Raw genomic sequence first — 20,250 nt, 5'->3', positions numbered from 1 at the left:
TGCTTGAATGCAAATATGATTTTTGAGCAACTGGCTCTTGAGGTATGTCAGAAAGTTCTGTTTTTTGGAACATGAGCACTGTACACTGAAAATTGAGTGCCGTTAGAGAGGGATCTAAAGTTGACTATTCTGGTTGTCAACTGCCTGAGCTTCTGGCTAGGATATTTTATTAAGACTGGTCAAGACTCGCACGAATAAGACAGGGTGCATAACAGATTAACAAGCTTTTGGTGCAAGTTGAAAATTCCAAGTGTCCTCTCTAGAACTGCTGACTTCATCTTCTTCGTTATGCTGTATAACCTATGTAGTAGTCTGATTCTTCATACTACCGTACTACTTCAAACATAGTGATCTTATTAAGATCAGTTAACTCTTCCTCCTTCTTTAGACCAGCTTACTGGGAAGGCAGGGAGAGGAAAGAAAAACATCAGGACAGAAGTCTTTCCATGTCCCTACAACTCTGCATCCTTTAATGTATTTCCTAGACATGTAGTGTATTTTTTGGTGCTGTTTCTCTCTACAGTTTGTCTCCCTGTTGACACACAGTTCTGTGGAAACTCCTAGATTCACAGGGAACATCTAGAGAGAACTTCAGCCAAAATCTTAATTTTATAAACCATTTTAGAAAATAGTCTATTTTTGCAGGGTGAGGAAACTGGAGATCTGCTGTGGTGATTAATTTCATGTTATTCCCTCTTGATACTTCGAGCTGCTGAGGGATAAACTCTTTGCTATACCTACAGTCTGTGGCTGAGGGTACTGAAAACAGTTAAATCAGTCCGGTTTCTTAAGACTCAGTTACAAGTTGCTTCCATTCTGTAACAGATATGCAGAAATCAGGTTTTTCCTACCTGATCATTTGTGGTGAAAACAGGAGTGTTGTCAGTAGAGATGCCAAACTGGCACACATTTGCCAAGCCACATTCTTGGTTTGTGCTCTGAGGAGCATATCTCCATTCTTGTATTCTTGTATTCAGGTTCAGTAGCCCTGGTGAACTGGTCCTCTTGCTAACTAGAATTCATCACCTTATTTTCAAAGGGTGAAAAGTAAACTGTCCTAACACCTGTCTCTAGGTTTCCTTCCTGTGGGCTGTTATAACATGGGCCATTTTATGGACAGGACATGTGCAGAGCTGATACATTCCAAACAAGCATAGGTTCAGGTGGTTGTTTGCATCCTAGCCTACAATCAAATGCACATCCCAGGAAAGGGAAATGTAGCAACAGAAATGCAGAAATTTCTTTACTTGAAGCCAGGTTCCTAGCTGTATATAGTAGATTGGCTTAAAACTGGAATCACTGTGAAATTGTTTCTAGTGGATTTCTGTTAATCATTTGTTGACTTTTATGTACAAAATATTAATAGAACCTCTTTTCCTATTCCTTTTGCTGTCGAGGAGACTTGAATGCTATTAGTTTTATATTTTACAGAAGGTAAGTTCTGTCAATTGCACAAGCTTGCTTTCTTCTTTTCCTTTCTTTTTTCTGAGAAGCTAGAAGCTCCTTTTTCCAGTAGATCACCTAGAAATATAAGAGCTGCAAAAAGTAACCTAGGAATGATTACGAAAAATGTTAACAAGGATGGTTGAAAACAACCAAGGATGGGGTAGTAGGTAGGGCACATATGATCAACAGGCAGACTCGCTGGTTTCACTAGGGTTAATGGCACAGTTCATGTGGGAGTTTGTTGTCACGCTGAAATATGTAACTGCTGTCTTGAATCTGTTGCATGCTGCTCACAAGAGTGAGAATTCTTGAGTGAAATCATACAGCAGTAGGGTAGCATTTGAAATCGCCCCAGCAGAACTACAAATTCCTGTGGTAAGATCATACTCTCATTTTTATGGCAGTGTACTTCACCTTGTATAATACCTGATTCTGCAGGACCGTCCTGTAGTCTTCAGTGGGTAAGATCTCAGAGGTGTTACACTGAGCTTCTGGAAATAATTCTTCATTTTTGAAGTGGGCTAGGCAATGATCCTGTGGATTGATCCAATATTGACTCTATCTGAAGTGAAGATGGTCATGTTTTGCAGGATGTATAAAAATGTGAGTGAGTTTTTGTTTTCACCTAGAGGTGGTGATGGGAAAGGGGATACATTTGTAAGAGAAAGGAGGCTTCTGCAAGAAGTAGTGTGCACAGACCAAGGCAAATTTTGGACAAACTCAGTTGCAGCTCAGAGGTGATGTTTGAAATGTACAGTTCACTCCAATGACAGTTAAACATACCTCTCTAAATTAAGACACATTCAAGTCTTGGTTTCAGTTTTTTGTGCCAGTAGTTAGAGGAACTGGAGTGTGTTTCTGCATGTGCACCATGAATAATAAAATACATAGAGTTGATTTCTTAGTAATGGAAATGAAAGCCACTTCTCCATGAAATACCAGGGTGACAATGCTGCTTTTTTCAGAAGTAGTGTAATAAATACTTTGTACATGGTAGTCCTATGCAGCAAAGCTTTTAAGTTTATAACAGCAAGAGTTCTGTGCTTCAGCACATATGTATCTATCTGGATATGGTTACTGCTGGTTCATTCTGTTTGGACTTGTCAGCCTAATGATGCCAGGTGGCAGTGCCAAGAGCTCTTCTCTCTCTTAAGGGAGATGTAAGAACTGGAACTAGTGTGATTGACTTCAGTTCAGGAGACTTGCCTAGCTTGCTTGCCTAAATCTCTAATACAAATATTCATATGTTTGGGACTTTCCATACTCAAACAATTGTAATGTTCAATATAAACAAGAATAAAGTGATTAAAGGTGTTTTTGCAGAACAGGTGCTGTGAGGTTTTATTGAGTGGGTATTTTTTACCTCAAGTTTTAAAAAATTTTTTTGTGTGCTTCATGAATTGCTAATAAGAGAAGTTAAATTGTTATATGCAACATCTTATGACAACTGGCCCCATCTAAACTATAAACTAATGAATTAGATGTATTTATTCCCAGTCAGATTATTGGATAAATGTATTTAATTTGACTATTTGGGGTTTGTGTATTTGTTGTTATCTTGTAATTTTCTGATATTCTGTTTTTCCATGTGCTCTTCCTTTTTGTTCTGTGTTCTAGCAAGCAGAGATGAGCTCCAATCAAGAAAAGTAAAACTGGATTATGATGAAGTTGGTACATGTCAGAAAGATGCCATAAATATTTGGGATAAGAAGTTACTAAACTGCAGAGCCAAAATCCGATGTGACATGGAAGACATTCATTCCACTTTAAAAGACGGTATTTATGTAGGAGGCTTTTAGCTCTGAAATCTCAAGATCATATTTTTTGTTCTCTTCTGATACCAACAGAAATCAGCAATACACTTTTGCCAGTAGCAAAAAATTGCCTTCTTTTCACAAAGGTGCTGCCCTCTCCTGCAGAAAAGAAAATAGTTTCTGCCGTGCCTGCAACTTGCAATGTCAGCACTGCAGAAACATGTATAGTCATACTCCTGAAAGTAGCATCTTTTTTCCATGTGTCATTATATTCCAGATTGAACTTGGAGCCTCTGCAGCCAACGTTATGACCTTCTGGTTTCTGATCAGTGGATCAAATTGACTCTGAGTTTCAGATGTTCTGATTTTACTTGCTTAATGAGAAGGCAGGACCATAATGTCTGTGGTGGACTGTGCCCAAAACCTAGAGAAATCAGATCCAACTTTTGGAGAATACAGTCACTTTGTATTTCATTTCCTGGAATGAAAGGCTGGGGATTTTGTCTTGAAGCAGATATTCCTGTGGACTAGCCATAGGCCAAGAGGGTATCCAGAGGCCTTGTTAGTATAATGCAGATGTAGGGCCTGATTGCACTGCTCTGTCCTCTTCCATAGAATCTCATGTCTGTGTTACAGATGCTGAAAAATAATTCAGTGTAATCTGGCTGCGGTACAGAAGGGAAGTTTAAATTGCTACCAAAGAAAATAGTTGTAGATATAAAGCAGTTCCTGTTAGTGATCTGCAGAAGTCTGCCAACAAATTATTTACCTTGATACCCTATCTTCTGCTGTTGGATTGCAGTTCAGAGTTGGGAACATGGATATGGTTTTTTAACTTGTCTTCTTGTTAATTGTTTACCTAGAAGGTATTAGCAGAGTTGACATTTTGACTGTCAAAGGTTGGTTTACAGAGTCAAATATCAAAGGAGGATGTACCTCTCCACATCTGTGTACTGACATTAGCAGCCCTTTGCGAAGAGAAAAAGGAGTTAGACTTCTCTCTATTTTACACTTGTGAATGTAGTTCAGGTTTTCTAAATAGGGTGTTCTACATTCTGAGTGTAGTTGTGTATCTTTTACTACTGGAGGTTAACAGCTCAGAAGTGGCAAAGCAAGAGACATCTCAGTTGCCCAGGGTACTGCTCAGTGTGATTGCCCTAAAGTTTGTAGTTCACTTTTGGTTTGTGGGACTGAGCCGTGGCTACCGAGTGAACGCAGTGCAGAGTGGAGTTCACTTTGTAAGGGATCCTCCAGAGTGGTTCAGCCAAAATTATGACAAAGCAAATTCTTTTGTTGTAGCACTAAAAGTATCCCCTTGCTTAAGCCTCTGTTTTTTGGGGTTTTTTTTGACCTGCAGGTGTACCAAAAAGTCGTCGGGGAGAAATTTGGCAGTTTTTGGCTGTGCAACACCGAGTCAGGCACAGGCTGCCAAACAAGCAGCAGCCTCCTGACATCTCTTACAAAGAACTTCTGAAACAGCTGACAGCTCAACAGCATGCCATCCTCGTAGATCTAGGTAAGTCTGTCCTTTCTGACTGGTTTTATGGGTCTTTGAGTGAAAAACACCAGTCATAATAGAAGCTGTTGCTGAAGATAGATGCTGCTCTATGAGCTCCGTTTTCTATGTCATCAGGATACATTCTGTGTATGTCCTGTAAGCAGATGATTTCTTAGGCTATGCCATTCATAATTACACCCTTCTGCATCTGTCTGAAAAAAGAAGTCGGGCAGTTGCTTCTGCAATTCTGTGCAGATGAGAATATTATATGAGTTCAAAAGGTACAGTCCAAAATCAGTGGTAAGATACAGATTGATCTGATTAATGACAAACTGCATATGAAAGCAAAGATAAATGGTCTGAGGGAGGAGAAATGCTATTTGTCGGATGGATTGGGGTTTTTCTTCAGAAGAATTGAATATCAACTCTTTTTTTACATCAGGACGGACATTCCCTACACATCCTTACTTTTCCACTCACCTGGGAGCAGGACAGCTGTCACTGTTTAATCTCTTGAAAGCATACTCTTTGCTGGACAAAGAAGTGGGTTATTGTCAAGGTATAAGTTTTGTAGCTGGCGTGCTGCTTCTACATATGAGTGAAGAACAGGCCTTTGAAATGCTGAAATTCCTCATGTACGACCTTGGCTTCCGTAAACAGTACAGGCCAGACATGATGTCGCTACAGGTAAGTCAGTCCTTCTGGAACAAACCAGAGTTTGACTTTTGAGCTCTTAGGGGTTGCTTAGGTTCTCCAGGACCTTATGAAGCTTCTTATATTGTTTTGGAGGCTTTGAGGAACATGTATATTTTACTGTCAAGCCCCTCTCTGCCTCTCAATTTGCAAACAGAGGAGTTTAAAGCTTGCAGTTTTTCCTGTTACACAATCCTGTCATCTCTTCAGAAATTCTGCTTGCACTTCTTTTTCTCTTCCTCACTGCTCTCTCTTCCTTATGCCAGAAAAAAAAAGGATATGCTTTGTCATGTATGGATGGAGTAGAAAAATTAATTAGATTTTGTTTTTCTTCAGTCCATGAGCACTTGGATGTAGATTTCCCCCTTGTAAGGCCAAGTCAAGTCAATAGTGACACACAGTGGCCAGTCAATGTATTCTGCAGGCATTTGTACTTGGAGCTGCTCTGCCTTGACTCATCATTTCACCTCTTTTTCTCTCATTGTCTTCTACTCCATCACCCTCAACAGAGAGAGAAAACAGATGACTTTTTAATAGTTTAATTATCTTATGCAATGATGCATGCTCGCAATATTATTTAACAGCTAGCTATACATACTCAAGACTGTTTAGGAGGGAGACAGAAAATTTTTCAGATCTGTATAAATTTCAGGGTTTAAAGTTTGAGAAATATTTCACCTTGACATGTTACTGTCCACTGATTTGAATAATTATGATATGCTAAAATCCCCTTATATTATAAAGGAATATACCATTGATGAGTTACAGCTTTTATAATCCACAGAGAAGTAAGAGAAAACAAAGCAACAGATACAAAACTCTTCTTTTTTTCCCATGCTCCCTGCATAGCAAGCATTTATAATTGAGCAAAACTAAAAGGAGAATTTCAGCCCACTTTCCATGATCAGTCACTTTAGGTGCTTATCTGGCAAATGTGTAGAGCAATGGAGTAGGTTGTAGTTAAAGAAACTGTATGTGCTTGTTCTAAAAACGATAGAGGACTGTGGATGTAAGTATGCTATAACAAGTTTGTTGATGAATTAAAAGTGAACAGCCATAAAAAGAATTGTTTTACCTCCTTCTGTTCTATTCCCTCCCACAATATTTAAACCAGCGAGGCTCAAAGTGTGATAAATGTATGTTTGTGGGGTTTTATTCCCTAGAAGATGTGTGTGTGTTACACTGCAGTTGTAGACTTCCAGCCTCTGATAATTTGAAAGCATTCACATGTCCAAGATTTGACATTTTAATTCAAACGAGTGTGACTCCATTGTCAGAACCTCTTAGTAAGAACACTTATAAATGTGAGAAAGTTTACCACTTGTACTGTTTGCCTTTTAAATGACCTCTCTTTTCCCCCAGTTTTCTTCTAGGCAGTTCTTCTGTTAAAGTTTTGTCTACTCAAGACAAACTAGACAAGAAGACTTAGAGGATCTTTACTATATTTGGGTTGTTTTCTAATAGGAGTAGAGTACTGCAAATTCTTTTGCATTTAGAGTAGTGAAGCACAAGTAAGCTTATAGGCAGAATTGGCTTCAGTCCTGTAGAAGAAAAATGTTGGATAAATCTTCAGGATAATGAAAACTTATTTGACTTAGTTGTTGTCTGGAAAAAGTAGTAATCTAGATCCTTAGTTCGTAATGAACTATACCAATTGGTTTACTGCTCTGTGATGCAGTTCTGATTTCACACGTGTTTTGTATTGACACTGTCCAAACTGGCTTAATTGGTATCTTACAATTAAAACAAGAACTCAAGTGCATGCACAAATTTAGCTGTTCTGCCTAAATTAAAGTGATCCCTCTGCTTGTGTGCAGTGCTGACAGGTAGCTTCAAGTGCACTCAGCTTTTGGTAGCGAGCAAGCATGAGCTCTAGAAGTAGGAAAGTAGCTGGACTTAAAGAGTCATTTTCTTATTGTGGAACAGATTCACCAGTGCATAAAGCACTGTTGACAATAAAATTGGACCTGACAACTGATCAGTGTGTGTCTGCTTCTCATATTCTGCATTCTGAGAGAAGCATCACAAGGAAATGATTTACCACAGAGTGATATTTTTAGCTATGAATAGCACCTTTTAACCATTTTTCCTTGCAACCTTTTATAGGTTGTACAGCAACACTTTTTTGCTTCAGAATCTTAAATTCCACAGGACCACTGGGAGATGTGCTGGGAAATATGTATGTGATACACCTCTGTGTAAAGTGTATTCTGTGGGTACAGAAACTGTCTAAAGTGACGACTGTAGCATTGGAGTTTTAAATGCAGCAAAAATAAGGCCAAAATTCAAAGAATTAAAGCTGAAATATGTAAATTTAGTCTCAACTCATGTAGAGTTTTGACATCTTGGAAGAGGTACAACTACTTCCATTGCTGCAAGACTGAAAGTTCTGGTTTGACAAAGTTGGAACAATATATTCCCTTCTTACCTTAAGCTTGTGAATCTGAAATGATACTTCATTAATAATCAGGTTCAAACTGTTCTCTGTTATTGACTGCCCTGTTGGTTTTAATTCATTAGTGGCAGGTTGTTTATACGTGAGTAGATACCACTCGAGGCCCCAGGAGGCAATTAAGCTTCGTTTTACTGAGCCATCTGTACTGCAGTTAATTTCCCTTGAATGAAATATGAATGATTTGGAAAACTGAGTAAAGCTGAACTTTTCTTTCTTTGCTTTCTCCCCCCCAATCCCCTCATGCACTGCAGATTCAGATGTATCAGCTCTCAAGGCTTCTACATGATTACCACAGAGACCTGTATAATCATCTTGAAGAAAATGAAATCAGTCCCAGTCTTTATGCTGCACCATGGTTTCTTACACTGTTTGCATCTCAGTTTTCACTAGGATTTGTAGCCAGAGTGTTTGGTAAGAAAGTTTATTCTATTGAAATAATAAACAGAACAATATCCATTGTATTTTGAAACACTCCAGGAGTAGTTTTCCACATGCTGGGGACGTTTGGGGTGACTGTTGTGGGTGGCAAGTAGCAACGCTTTTCATGGTGGGATGTCAGCTCCTTCTTAAGAGGAAAATCCAAAAGGTATTTCTTGAAACATTAGACTCGAGCAAATAATTCTATCTTCTCTTACTACCTAAGAGATTTCTGAAGTGCAAACAGCAGAAAGTTTATTGTTGCAAATGTATTTTATGCAAATGTATTCAGTTTGTATCAGTCGAAAAGTTCATCTTGTCAAATTTGCAAACTGAAAAAAGAAAATGCATTTCTGAATTCTGATTCTAAAGTGCTTTCTAAAAAAATTCGAGTAAGTTTGAACTTAAAGGCTGGTTTAGGTGTTCATGTATATATTGAACAATTTCCAAGTCTTAATATGCCTCTGATTTCATTTAAATACTTTTTTTCATTAAAAACTACTCTTCAGGAAACGTCTAGTACAGAAGCCCAAATACTGATTATGTCTGGTAGTATTTACACTATCAGGATGTCAAGTAATTATTTTTAGGTTCTTTTCTTATCCATAAAAACTTCCAGCTTAGTCAAATCTCTAATAATACACCTTTTTGTAAAATTTTGATTTATTTATTAATGCAAAACTCACTGTACTTGTATATGCACCAAAAATCTAAATGCATGTATAAGGTACTTCCTCATGAATCAGATACTTTTTTCCCTTTGATCTTTCTGTTTTCATATGGCACCTTTTATCTTTTCCTAAGAAAGCCAACCTGATTTTGTCTCATGTTCTAATACTGGGGTGTGTTCAGTTCTCAATTTGTGTGGTGTTTTGGCTTGGCAGCAGGAAGAGGGTTTTGGTTGGTTTGGCTTGATTTGAAGTTTTAAATTTTTTTTTACCCAGTGCTGGCTGCTCTCTGGATAAATAAATGATTGGTGTATCCCTTTCTCAGTGGTGTACCAGTCATGTGAATATCTGTTTCCTGGTGGGATTTCTGGATTCTGGGACACTTGAGCATTTTGTGTTTCTTTCTTTTTCGTTGTTTGGTTTTTTCCTTTCCTAAATGAATTTTTTACACATGGGGAAGATGGAGGTAAATAAGCTGAGCAAGGCAGGTTCCCATTTTAAAATTGAAAAGTTACAGTGTAGTTTTACTTCTTAATGCTTTGAATTCCTGAATTTTCAGTATTTTTTGGGCCATTGTCATATACCAGGAACAAATGGCTATTGTCTATCCTTCAAAAATTATGTACTTATATTTATGCAGTTTGAATGTCCATCATAGACTTGAGAAGGGAGAATTTCAGGAATGGCATTTGAGGGATATGGCTGCTTCATCAGTGCCCTTGTGCTGCTGTGTGATACTGGATTAGGCCAGGGATGACCTCTTAAAGTATCAGGATCAGGAATTGAATTCCTTCAGTTATGTAGCCCTGAACAAACACCCTGTGGTGTGACAGAGCCGACAGCTCAGGAGGTTTATTTGAAATGCCAATGTCCTGCCTTCATCTCAGTAACTTCGAGTCCACTATTGATTCTGAGGCAGAACTTCTATTTGCTGTCCTCAAGATTCCCGTTTCTATACAGTCTGTTTCTACTGACCTGCAGAGCCCAGACTTTCCTCTCTTATCCATGTAATTATATCTCAAAGTAAGGGTTTGGGGATTAGATTATAGCCAGTAAGATCACTACTATGACTTTTGAGAAAAATATAACTGATTATGGGATCTACATAATTTTTTCTAGCTTCTGCCTGTTGAAAACTGTTGTGTTGTGATCTGCTCCCCAATTGCTTTTCAGTCACACAAGCACTTAAAACCAGTTAGCTGTTGGTTAACAGTCTCTGGCAGACAGTGATGAAATGCTTATTGCAGATAACTGCTGCAGACATAATAAGCACGCAGTATTTTCTTTAATGCTCTCTCACATCTGTAAGATTAAAGAAAATTCATGCTTTATCTTCATGATGAAATAAGACAGATTGCACTACTGAACTGAATACATCTGCACTGTGATTGATTAAAAAAAATCCCAGTAACTATATGTATTAATCCAATGACTCTAGCTCCCATTTTCAAGATACTTTAATTATTTTCTCTTTTAGACATTATTTTTCTTCAAGGAACAGAAGTCATATTTAAAGTAGCACTGAGCCTACTTAGCAGTCAAGAGACATCTATAATGGGATGTGAGAGTTTTGAGAACATTGTTGATTTTCTTAAAACCACTATTCCAGATATGACAAAACCTCAAATGGAAAAAATTATTACTCAGGTAAGGATGTTTTTCTCTTTACTTTTTTCCCCCCATTTAGTTTCTTGAGAAATACTGTCAGTGGCTGGAATCTTTATAACTAGACTTCCTCTGTGTTGAAGCTGCAATTTGAGAATGAGCCTCAGTCTAGTACCTTAATTGTGAAACTTTGAGCACCTCTCCCCCTTCAGGTGGTAATTCAGAGATAAAAGAAGAGCTCTAGAAAACTGTGTCCATCTGCGGGAGTGGAATAAACACTTGTGCATTCCTGTGGCTTGTTAAGGTTTGACTCCTTCAGGTGCTGTTAGATAAGAATTAATATTTAGACAGTGTAAATCTTCATTTCCTCATTGCATTGACTGTCATTGCCACGCTAAATCTGTGTCAGGCACTTTCGTGTCTTTCACGACTCACTGATTCTGGCTATGGCAGAGATGGGAGTTTAACACTTTTGATGCTCTTAGACATGAAACCTGTTCTGTGCTCTGCGTGGCTTGCAGAGCAGCCATGCTGTGTGGGCAGGGTAGAAATGGTTTTGTGCAAAGCCAGGTCTGATAGGGTAAGGAATGGCTTATGTTGCCTGCAGAGCTGAATGTGGTTACATGCAGGGCAGCTCAGCTCAGCTCTGCTGGCCTGTGGTGTGGTCTCATGCTGAGCAGCCTTCCAGATCTCCATTCGTGTGTAGACTGCCTGTATCCTGTTGCTGCTACCTGGCTGCAGGGGCAGTTGTGTGGCTAGCTCAGTCTTGTAGTTCCCAGGACCATCCCCTTATAATGGATAATGAAAGAAAAATGTAGACATTATGCAGATCTGTAATACACAGGTGATTGATCAGGTAGCTATGTAAAGGAAAATGGTACTTAACCAGCTTGAACACTACATAATTTAATTTTTTATATCATTTGAATAGAATAGAACAGTGAAAGTAATACGGAACTTGGTTTTTCAGGGAATCCATGTATGTCTTGTGTTGGTGGAATATTTGTGATCTCGAGGATAAGGAACAGAAAATTGGTGTCACAATAGACATCCTTCCAGTCCTAGTCTAAAATGCTTGGTAATTTCCTGAAGCTGAGAGGCTGTGACTAGATGTGTAAACAGATCAGGGTCGTATGTCCCATCGCTGTTAGAGGCTCAGTTCTGTAGTCTTCACAATGCTTTGTCCCTAAAGTATCCCACTAAGAAAGTGGCGTGTCATCATGCAGGCATAGAGCACATGGAAGCTGTAACCGTGAAGACTGTTTTTACAGAAGTCTGTAAATGAGCTCTTGGAGTCAAAGGATCCAGTTTTGAAGGCAGAGATCTGATGAATCCCAGATTTAAAAATTTTGTCTTGAACTTCTTAATATTCCTGAGCAAGAGTCAAAAAAACTTCGTCATATTATAAAATTCTTGGATTGAATAAGACTTTCCTGCTGATACAGCTCCTAGTAAGAGATTATATTTGGTAATTGTGAAAGGCATGATCCAATTTATTCTGAAGTCTATGATTTATTATGGTTACAACTCTGTTATATTGCTCTTACTGAGACATCTCCTCAAAATACTTTTTTGAAGGGAACAGGAAAAGCATTAATCAAAAGCATTGACTCTTACCAAACATTCACATGGAATAAGTCCTCTCTATTTTAGTTAAAAATGGTCTTTTCTCTCATGGCAGGTGTTTGAGATGGATATCTCAAAACAGCTCCATGCCTATGAAGTAGAGTACCATGTTCTTCAGGATGAACTACAGGAAAATGTGAGTCCCTGTGATGAAGGTGAACCTCTGGAGAAGCTGGAGAGGGCAAACAACCAGCTGAAGAGGCAAAACATGGATTTGTTGGAGAAGCTACAGGTAAATGTCTTGGGCTACAAACTCATGGTGGAGTCATTCCTATGATTCAGACAATAGAGGAAAGTGTATTATTTTAAGTGTATGTGAGAAGTCTTCTTACTGCAAGACCTTGAGCAGTTGAGCAGTTCTCTTAATTACAGCCTTTTACTTCTGCTAGGCATACTTTTACTCCTTTGTCATTCCTTGGACTTTTCCTTCTTGATTTAGATTTCTTTTTCCCCAAATCTCTCTACCCTTATATGCCATAAAATCTGTTGGCAAATTCTGTGTATCTTACTGAAAAGTGAGTTCTCTGTCCCTTCACCTCTCTGCTTCCCTATTGGAAAGTATAAAGGAATAATCCATAGTGCAGAAGACTTGTTTTGTCCAGGCCTTGGTAGGCAGTGCTGTTTTGTTTCCTTCTGCTGAAACTCATAGTCCTACTTTTGGAAGGTAGTTTATTCTAGCAGACCTGATTACATCTGAAAGCCCACCAGACTTTGCCTGGTGAAGTTGTGCTTTTAATAAAAGCCCTTCCTCCTTCACTATTTACCCTTTGTCTCATAGCTTGGTCAAGACTTGTTTCAGTTGCAATATGTTGTACTGTCTTGCATTTCTTGAAAGATAAGTTCTTGTTTTCTTCATCATCAGGCTATTTCTTGTTTTATTTGTGAATTCGAGCAAGCATTGCCAAGAGCTCAAAAAGCATTTTCAGCTTCTGAAACGTGAACATGGAAGGAAAAAAGGAAAGATCAAGTCCTCATTATTCTTGTGTTTATAGGCTAAGGGTGCTGTGTTCTTTTGATACTGAAAACAGGAATCACTTGAACTTTTTACTATTATTAATTTTTCTTTTTGATTTTTCTTTATTTATTTACTCCAGCTGTGGCTTTTACCTCTGTTCTGAAAATATACCAAAGGCATACAATAATTCAGTGGATGATTTGAAAAGCTTTTTCAAAGCTTTTCTATTCCTTCAGAGTGTCTTACAATAATGCTTCTTTCTCAGTGCTTAACCTCTTCACCTTTTTGTTTGTATAAATTCTTCATTCCTCTGCTTGTACTCTTTCCTAGGAACAATCAGAATTCTTCCAGTTCCCACAGAAGGAACTGCTGCTGCTGTGGTCCAGGGTTTCTTTGATTAGTCAGAGGAAGCTGTAGGGTTTTTTTTGGAGAATAGGGAACACAGTCTGCTTCTAGACTTAATGTTGAGGTTCTCTTTCTCTCCAAAGTCTCCATCCTGCTAACTTACTTTATCACAGAGGGTTCCCCTTGTTCCATCACCTTCAGACAGGTCATGTCCTCCAGCTGCTGATTTCCTTTTTCTCCCTATGGCTCCAGTTCCTTGTTACTCTCAGCTGTCCCTTGCTTTTACTGTGACTTGTATGTCTCCTTACCTCTGTAAAGCTTTGAGAAATTATTCAGGTTGATCTGGCCACTATGAGGAGATTTTGTGTATGACACACAGTATGCATTCCTTGTATTGTCTGCCTACACAGATGTCTTTTAGAAGTAGCTATGTAATTCTTTCCTTAGCAGATACTATATGATAATATTAAAAGAAAACTTCAGAATTTATCAAATTATGATAATGTTATTGTTTACAGGTTGCTCACGCTAAAATTCAAAGTCTGGAAGCCAACCTGGAAAGTGTTTTGACACGAGAGAACAAAATGAAGACTGTAATTCAGTCTCTGGAACAGGAGAAGATAACATATCAAAAGACTCTTGAGCAGATTGTGAAGTATTTGCCAGCAGAAGTGTTGTCTGACTGTGAACTGCTCCTGAAGGAAGTAAACTACAACCCAAATAATAAAATATGGAGTAAGCCATAAACCAGGGTTTTCTAGGCAGCATTTCTTCAAAAACAAAAAGGGAATGAAAAAATGAGTATGCTGCTTTCAATAGCTACTTAGCAATAGGCAATGGTATTACCCAAAAATAGTGCTGGGACACTCATAGCTACAGATGGGCCTTCAAGTGTCAGTATGCAAATTCAGGCTATTAATTTTTTATGATTATGTAAATAAATCACAAGGGGGAAATAAAGGATTCTCACATGTAATTATGATGAGTAGATGTATATTTAGAGTTGACCTAAAGGAAAGGAGAAATTGGAGTAGAGAAAGAGAATGGTGATCTGCAAATTCACTCTGGATGTGTGCTTGTCTTGTAGTGAAATGAGGATAGTGTGTCTTTATATATATGTATATTGAATATGTTGAATAATACTTGAAGAAAAAAAAAAGGAGAATGTAATTTTCCCTCCAAAGAGCAGCATGTTTCACGTCTTCTGTGGGAAATCTGTGTGAACTCATGCGTGCCTCTCTTTTAATTCTACTGACATTGTGAGCACAGACCGATAAGGAGACAAAGTATCATGACATGGTTTGCACAGAAGGAGCTGTAGTGCCATCCACTGTCTGGGCTGTACCAGTCAGCAGTGTAATTCCACATGCATGTTGGAACTGGAAACAAAAAAAGCATCACATCATAGCTGTGCCTCCATAACCCAGAGCTGAGGAATCGGTGTCTGCACGCACTCACAGAGCTGGCAAAGGCAAGAGCTAGCAGTGACCGCCCCTTCCTTCCTGGCCTCTTTGCTTCCACCTGTCCTGGGGTTGGTCGTGATGAGGAGAGGAAGGAAGCACAACAGCGGGATGGGATTTATCCTGATAATTAATTTTCCACTGGAGACTTGCCTGTTGTAAGAGTTACATGTGTCATGGGTTCTCATTAAACCAAAGAAATGCTGCAAGAAGTCTTGTCTAATTGTATTGGGATGCAGAAACCTGTTTTAAATTTCATTTGAGAAGAAAATTGAGGTAGGTTGCAGGAAGTTAAGTGTGAGTGCACAGGAGAGGACCAAGCAAGTCTCAGATATTATGTACCTTTCAGTTTTCACATATACAGTGGCTATACATTTCAAAGGGGATCCTGAAGTACAGGCACAATTTTAATAACACTTTCCAGGCTATTCCTGTTTTAATACTGCTTTGTGGTCTTCTTTTTAAAACAAAAGTCATGAATTTTTGTGTTCTGAACAGAAGGTGGGATAAACTCTGATCATTTCAAGTGAGAAATTATGTTTTTAGAGGTATAAAAAGTTGTATATAGATTTGAATATGTTTTTTAGTGGAATTTTTGAGAAGGCTTAGACGAATGTGTAATAGATGAGTATCTTGAAGTGCATGTCTGAACCCTTAATTGCGTTTTACAGTGGCTCATGTTATCTCTTTCCATTTTTACTGTATTTCAGGAAAGACTCTTTCTAGTAAGAAAACCAATTAAGCGAAGTGCCAAATACAGCAGTGTTTTTTCGCATAAGATTGTCCAATTTAGAAAGCAAGGACTGAATATCACTGCATTCTAAGTATTATTCTTTATGCTACCATAAAAGTGATGAACAACAACGTTTATTTGCTTCACACTGCTGTGGAATTCATGGGGCTTTGGCTCTCCTGGGTTTTTTGTTGTTGTTTTTTTACTTCCATGATGTTTTAGTTGATTAAAGATACTGATTTACTTAACAGTCTCTCTTTTTATATTTGGGGTGAAAGGTCTTAGCACGGTGTATAAGTTATGTGAAATCTGTCTAGATATTTCAAGAATGTTGTATTGTACTAGATGGAGAAATGCCAAATGAAAAAGCAGTTCTTTGCAGTTTTGTTCAGAGTGAGTTTTAGCTGATGTGTACATAAAAAACTAATCCCAGGAACTGCAGCAGCATATATTACAAAGAACCAAGATTATTCAGATACATCTTTTTTTTAAAGATGCACTGAATGAGCTTTATCCTCCGTTTCACTTTAAAATTTTTCATGTAATGCCTAGAGAAATTCCAATAAATGTCATTGCTGCATTTCCCATAGCCTCTGGCTAGTTTTATTTTTCTACACTTCAAGTACCAATCTCATTCTCAATAGTACCGTTGACATGAAATATGAAAAGGATCTGGCTTTAGTTTCTAGTTGTGGGGAAGAAAACCTGCAGGATTCGTAAAAGTACACAGAGTACAAGGATAGATATTCTTCTCAGAGAGAATATTCTTACACTGTTCTTAACTGAAGATGAAATTTTTTAAAGGTATTTTTGGTCTGTAGCAGTTCAGTTAGTACGTATGCATGTTGAGAATAGTAATTTTATGAACTTTGTGTATCTAGCTTTGAAGAGGGAGGAGGGTGCAACAACACATGAGAATAAACTACAGAAGTAAAACCACAGTGGGGTAAGTGCCTCATGGTGTCAGGACACTTGTGATAATGTTTGTATGCTGAACCCAAGGGTGCCTCATAACTGGGTATCTCTAGGCTGTGTAGCTTGAAGTCTGCACTCAAACAGGTGTCCTTCAGACCATCTTCAGATTAATAACTAGCGAGATTATCTAGAAGACTGAGCTGGCCGTGTGTTTGTGTCCATCTGTAATGTATAAACAGCTTTACAGTTGTTCTGGGCAGTTGCACTTGTGCAGCTGTGAGGAGGGAGGTCTTAAGGTGCAGTGGGTCAGAGACAGAACTGCAAGAATCATTGCTTGGGAGAAGGGGCAGTTCCTGGGATCAGAAAAATTGCTTTTCTATTTCTATATCTTGTTTTTCTGATGGGAAAAAAGTTTTCAGAACAAAGCTATTGCTCTCTCTGAGCTAAGCACAACAAAGCTCTGTTTTTGCTCTCAGATTCTGGAGAACTATCTCTTGAGTGAAAAGTATCTGCTGTTTTCAGAAACAGGTGACTTAAACTGCTTTCTGCTGGTAGAGGGCTTTTTTCAAAGTCTGGGAAGACATATATCCTTCTAGCTCACAAACTGGCTGGTACGTACCACTTGTCAGGAGTAGTCAGTCAGTAAGTCAGTCTGGTAGGAAGGGCTAATGTAGGAGTCTGGTATTTACTTCTTTCATGGATGGAAAACCTGGCCAGAAAGTTGTTTGTTGGGTTTTTTTTCTTCTCCTACAAAGTAGAATATTTATTTCTCTCCTCAAAAGAGGAATGTTTATTTAAGATGCCTGAAAGTTGCATTTGTTCATTTTGTCTAAAAAAACCACTAGATTTTACAGAAAATTTGCCTTACTTGAAATCACAAATCTATTTAATCTTGTGGTTTGATTGTGCCCTCTTCAACACGATGCTTCTTAGCTCAGTGTCACTACAAGAAAGCTGAACAATTTGTAACATACAAAAGAATTTCAGCAGTTTATCCAATAATTTGATATTACTAGTGATCCAAAGGGTCTGCATCTGGACACTTAATCTAAACCTGAAACCACATAGGTATTAGTGTGAATAGCCTTTACTATGCTGAGGTGAATAACCCCAGGCAGTGTTAATAGTGATTATCCAGTCAGTCTTTGTAGTCATAGATGGGTGTTGACAGGCATGTGCAGGCTGTAACATGACAAGATTTATGCCAGGCCACACCATCCTTTAGAAGAATTGTAATTGATTCTGTATTTCTGTGCTTCATCTTTTACTGCCACTGTTAGCTCTTGAATGCATTTAACACATGCTTTTCCTTCCTCAGTCTTTCTAGTAACTAGAAAAAACAAAATTTAACACTCTTTTCAAAAGACATATCCAGTGTTTAGCTATATCCTTGCTCCAGTGTGCAAGAGAGAGTTTATATGCCTGAAGTTTAGCATGTTAGCTCAGTCTGTCTGAAAGTGTGTTGAACTCTTCAGTGACAGTAAAAAAACAAGAAAAAGGCTGGGCAGTGAAGCAAAGATGACTGTGTGCCTTGAGCAGCTGACAGGTTGTGTGCTGGCTGATTTGCAGTGTAGTAGAATCTGGACAGACTGGCACTTGGTCTGTTCGGTTTTACTTTAATGTTGACCTTAACTGTGGACCAAAGGAAGGAGCTAGCAGTGCTCCTTTACCAAAATGTTCTGTTGGCATTTCCTTTGAGTTCTTCCAGTCCTTAACTGTTCTCTTCAGAGCTCTTGCTCAGCAGCCACTTTTAACAAGAGATTTGAAAATTGTTGTTTGTAGTCTTACCATTAAAAAACTTCTCCTGTAGCTTAACCAGACTGTTTCTGTCCTCAAATTGCAGCTCACTCAAGTTTTCACTCTGATAAAGGAAACTAAGAAGGTTTTATTATATGGGTTTTATTTTTGATGAGAGTGTGTGCTGAGAGATGATACAAGTGCCATACATAATTTCTTGCTGGAACTTACGTGGGGAGAAGTATTCTGTGCCTGATGCACCCCAGATTGTGGCTGGCCCTTTTGCTGTCATGGCTACTGCTGCCTCAAATTTAACTTGCCATCAATCTAAACCGCTTGATTACTTTCTGCAGGACTGCTCTGCAGCCTCTCATCCCCTAGTTTGTACCTATGACCTGAATTGTCCCATCCTAGGTAGAGAATACAGCACTTGCTCTTGTTAAATTTCATACAGTTGATGATCCAGCTGTGTAGTCTATCCAGATGTCCCTTTACCCTTAAGGAAGCCCACAGCTCCTCCTAGTTTGATATCAGCAGCACACATGGTGACTGAGAGACCCTGGGAGACAGTGTGAGGTGCAGATCCAGGCTAGCTGGAGCCCAGTGCCATGCAAAGCCTGGCTTGCTCAGCACCCAGAACCAGTCTGTGGGAGGCTCTGGGCAGGCTGGCCATCCCCTCCATGCTGCAGGTGAGGCCAAGGCTGGCCTGGGCACTGCACACCCATTTGTCCTGTGCACTGCACACCCATTTGTCCTGTGCAGTTTGTCCTGAATGTTGTCTTCCAGTTTAGTGTTATGTGCTGGGACAGCACTGGAATGCAAACCAAACTGGAGAAAGTAGGGATGGGGGGAGATGTCCTTTGGAGTGCACACCTGATTCTAATTCAAACTCCTGCTGTCGGCATTCCCAGTGCCAGTCAGGACTCCCTCCATTGGCATTGCTCCTGCTCCTGCAGGATACCTGACTAGTTCTGTGTGGAGCTGCTGGGCTGCCTGCATTATCCTCTGCAGCACTCAGTGAAGGATGATTTTTTTCCTAGTGCTACAAAAGAGCATATGCCTTCATTTTTTTGTAATGATCAATCTCTAAAGTTGATGTTCTGGAAGAAATCATAGTTAATAAATTTGTGCTTGACTATTGCCCACGAGGTGTCACTGTTGGTTTTGTACATGCAGCTCCTGTGTGTGGGGTGGTTTGGTGGTTGCTGTGGATTTTACTTTAGAGAGGAGTATGAACTTAGTCTTCTGTCTGATGAAGCAATATGCTCTATTTGCATGATGTTTGTAATAAAATGTGATGTCTGTGGTGTAAGACTTTATTATAATGAGAGGACTTACTAATGACATATAGAGCCTTCTCAGAAATTGATGTTTTAACGTAAGAGAATTATGGAAGCACTTCACCCTAAAACAAACATATATTGTTCCCAGAAATCTGATCCCAGGTGTCTCCTTTTGCACTATTTTGTTTGAGCAGAATTTCTGTTTCTTGAAAGCAGCATTGAGTTGATCTGGTCTAACTGCTGTCTGATTTCACACTTTCCCCGTTTTTGTCTTTTATTGCAAGGAAGCCTTGTTTTAAAGCTTCCCCATGTCCACTAAATCTCGAATAATCAGTTCTTTTTTCCTGGTTTTCTTTTAATTAATCTTACTGGGTGGTCAAAAGGAAGGTGGAGGATTTGCTCCTAATTTTCCTAGACCTACAGAAAATACATGATTTGCTGCTTCCATTTTCCAGGTAACATATTTTCCCTCCAATGGCATTGCTTTCATAGTGAGCAGTGTGCTCACTCTGAAATGTGAGGACATGTTCAGATAATGTGATGTTCCAACCATTCAGACACAGCTGTTCCTAAATGTATCTGGACAACAAGCACAACTCATGTTTACCTCCCAACCAGAGCCCCATGTTCAAATACTCAGGTAATTATGGCATCAGCAAT

At 38.9% G+C, this 20,250-nt stretch overlaps 1 protein-coding gene across 4 annotated transcripts in view; it reads left to right on the top strand.

The window, feature by feature from the left end:
• The window catches only part of TBC1D4 (TBC1 domain family member 4), a 97,242-nt gene extending 80,998 nt beyond the window's left edge, over nt 1-16,244 (top strand). For all 4 annotated transcript variants that reach the window (XM_088159750.1, XM_088159752.1, XM_014870962.2 and 1 more), the window contains 7 exons: nt 3,064-3,222; nt 4,558-4,716; nt 5,141-5,385; nt 8,098-8,257; nt 10,409-10,578; nt 12,218-12,394; nt 13,981-16,244. In XM_088159750.1, coding sequence (XP_088015876.1) covers nt 3,064-3,222; nt 4,558-4,716; nt 5,141-5,385; nt 8,098-8,257; nt 10,409-10,578; nt 12,218-12,394; nt 13,981-14,208 — 1,298 coding nt within the window. In that variant the 3' untranslated portion in view covers nt 14,209-16,244. The remainder of the gene's footprint in view (nt 1-3,063; nt 3,223-4,557; nt 4,717-5,140; nt 5,386-8,097; nt 8,258-10,408; nt 10,579-12,217; nt 12,395-13,980) is intronic.
• Nucleotides 16,245-20,250: the final 4,006 nt, after the last annotated feature.

Source organism: Sturnus vulgaris, chromosome 2 (assembly GCF_052056855.1).
Source record: "Sturnus vulgaris isolate bStuVul1 chromosome 2, bStuVul1.hap1, whole genome shotgun sequence".
In the NCBI taxonomy this organism is placed as follows: Eukaryota; Metazoa; Chordata; class Aves; order Passeriformes; family Sturnidae; genus Sturnus; species Sturnus vulgaris.
The sequence above is the reverse complement of the archived record's forward strand: the minus strand, read 5'-3'. Positions and strand labels throughout refer to the sequence as shown.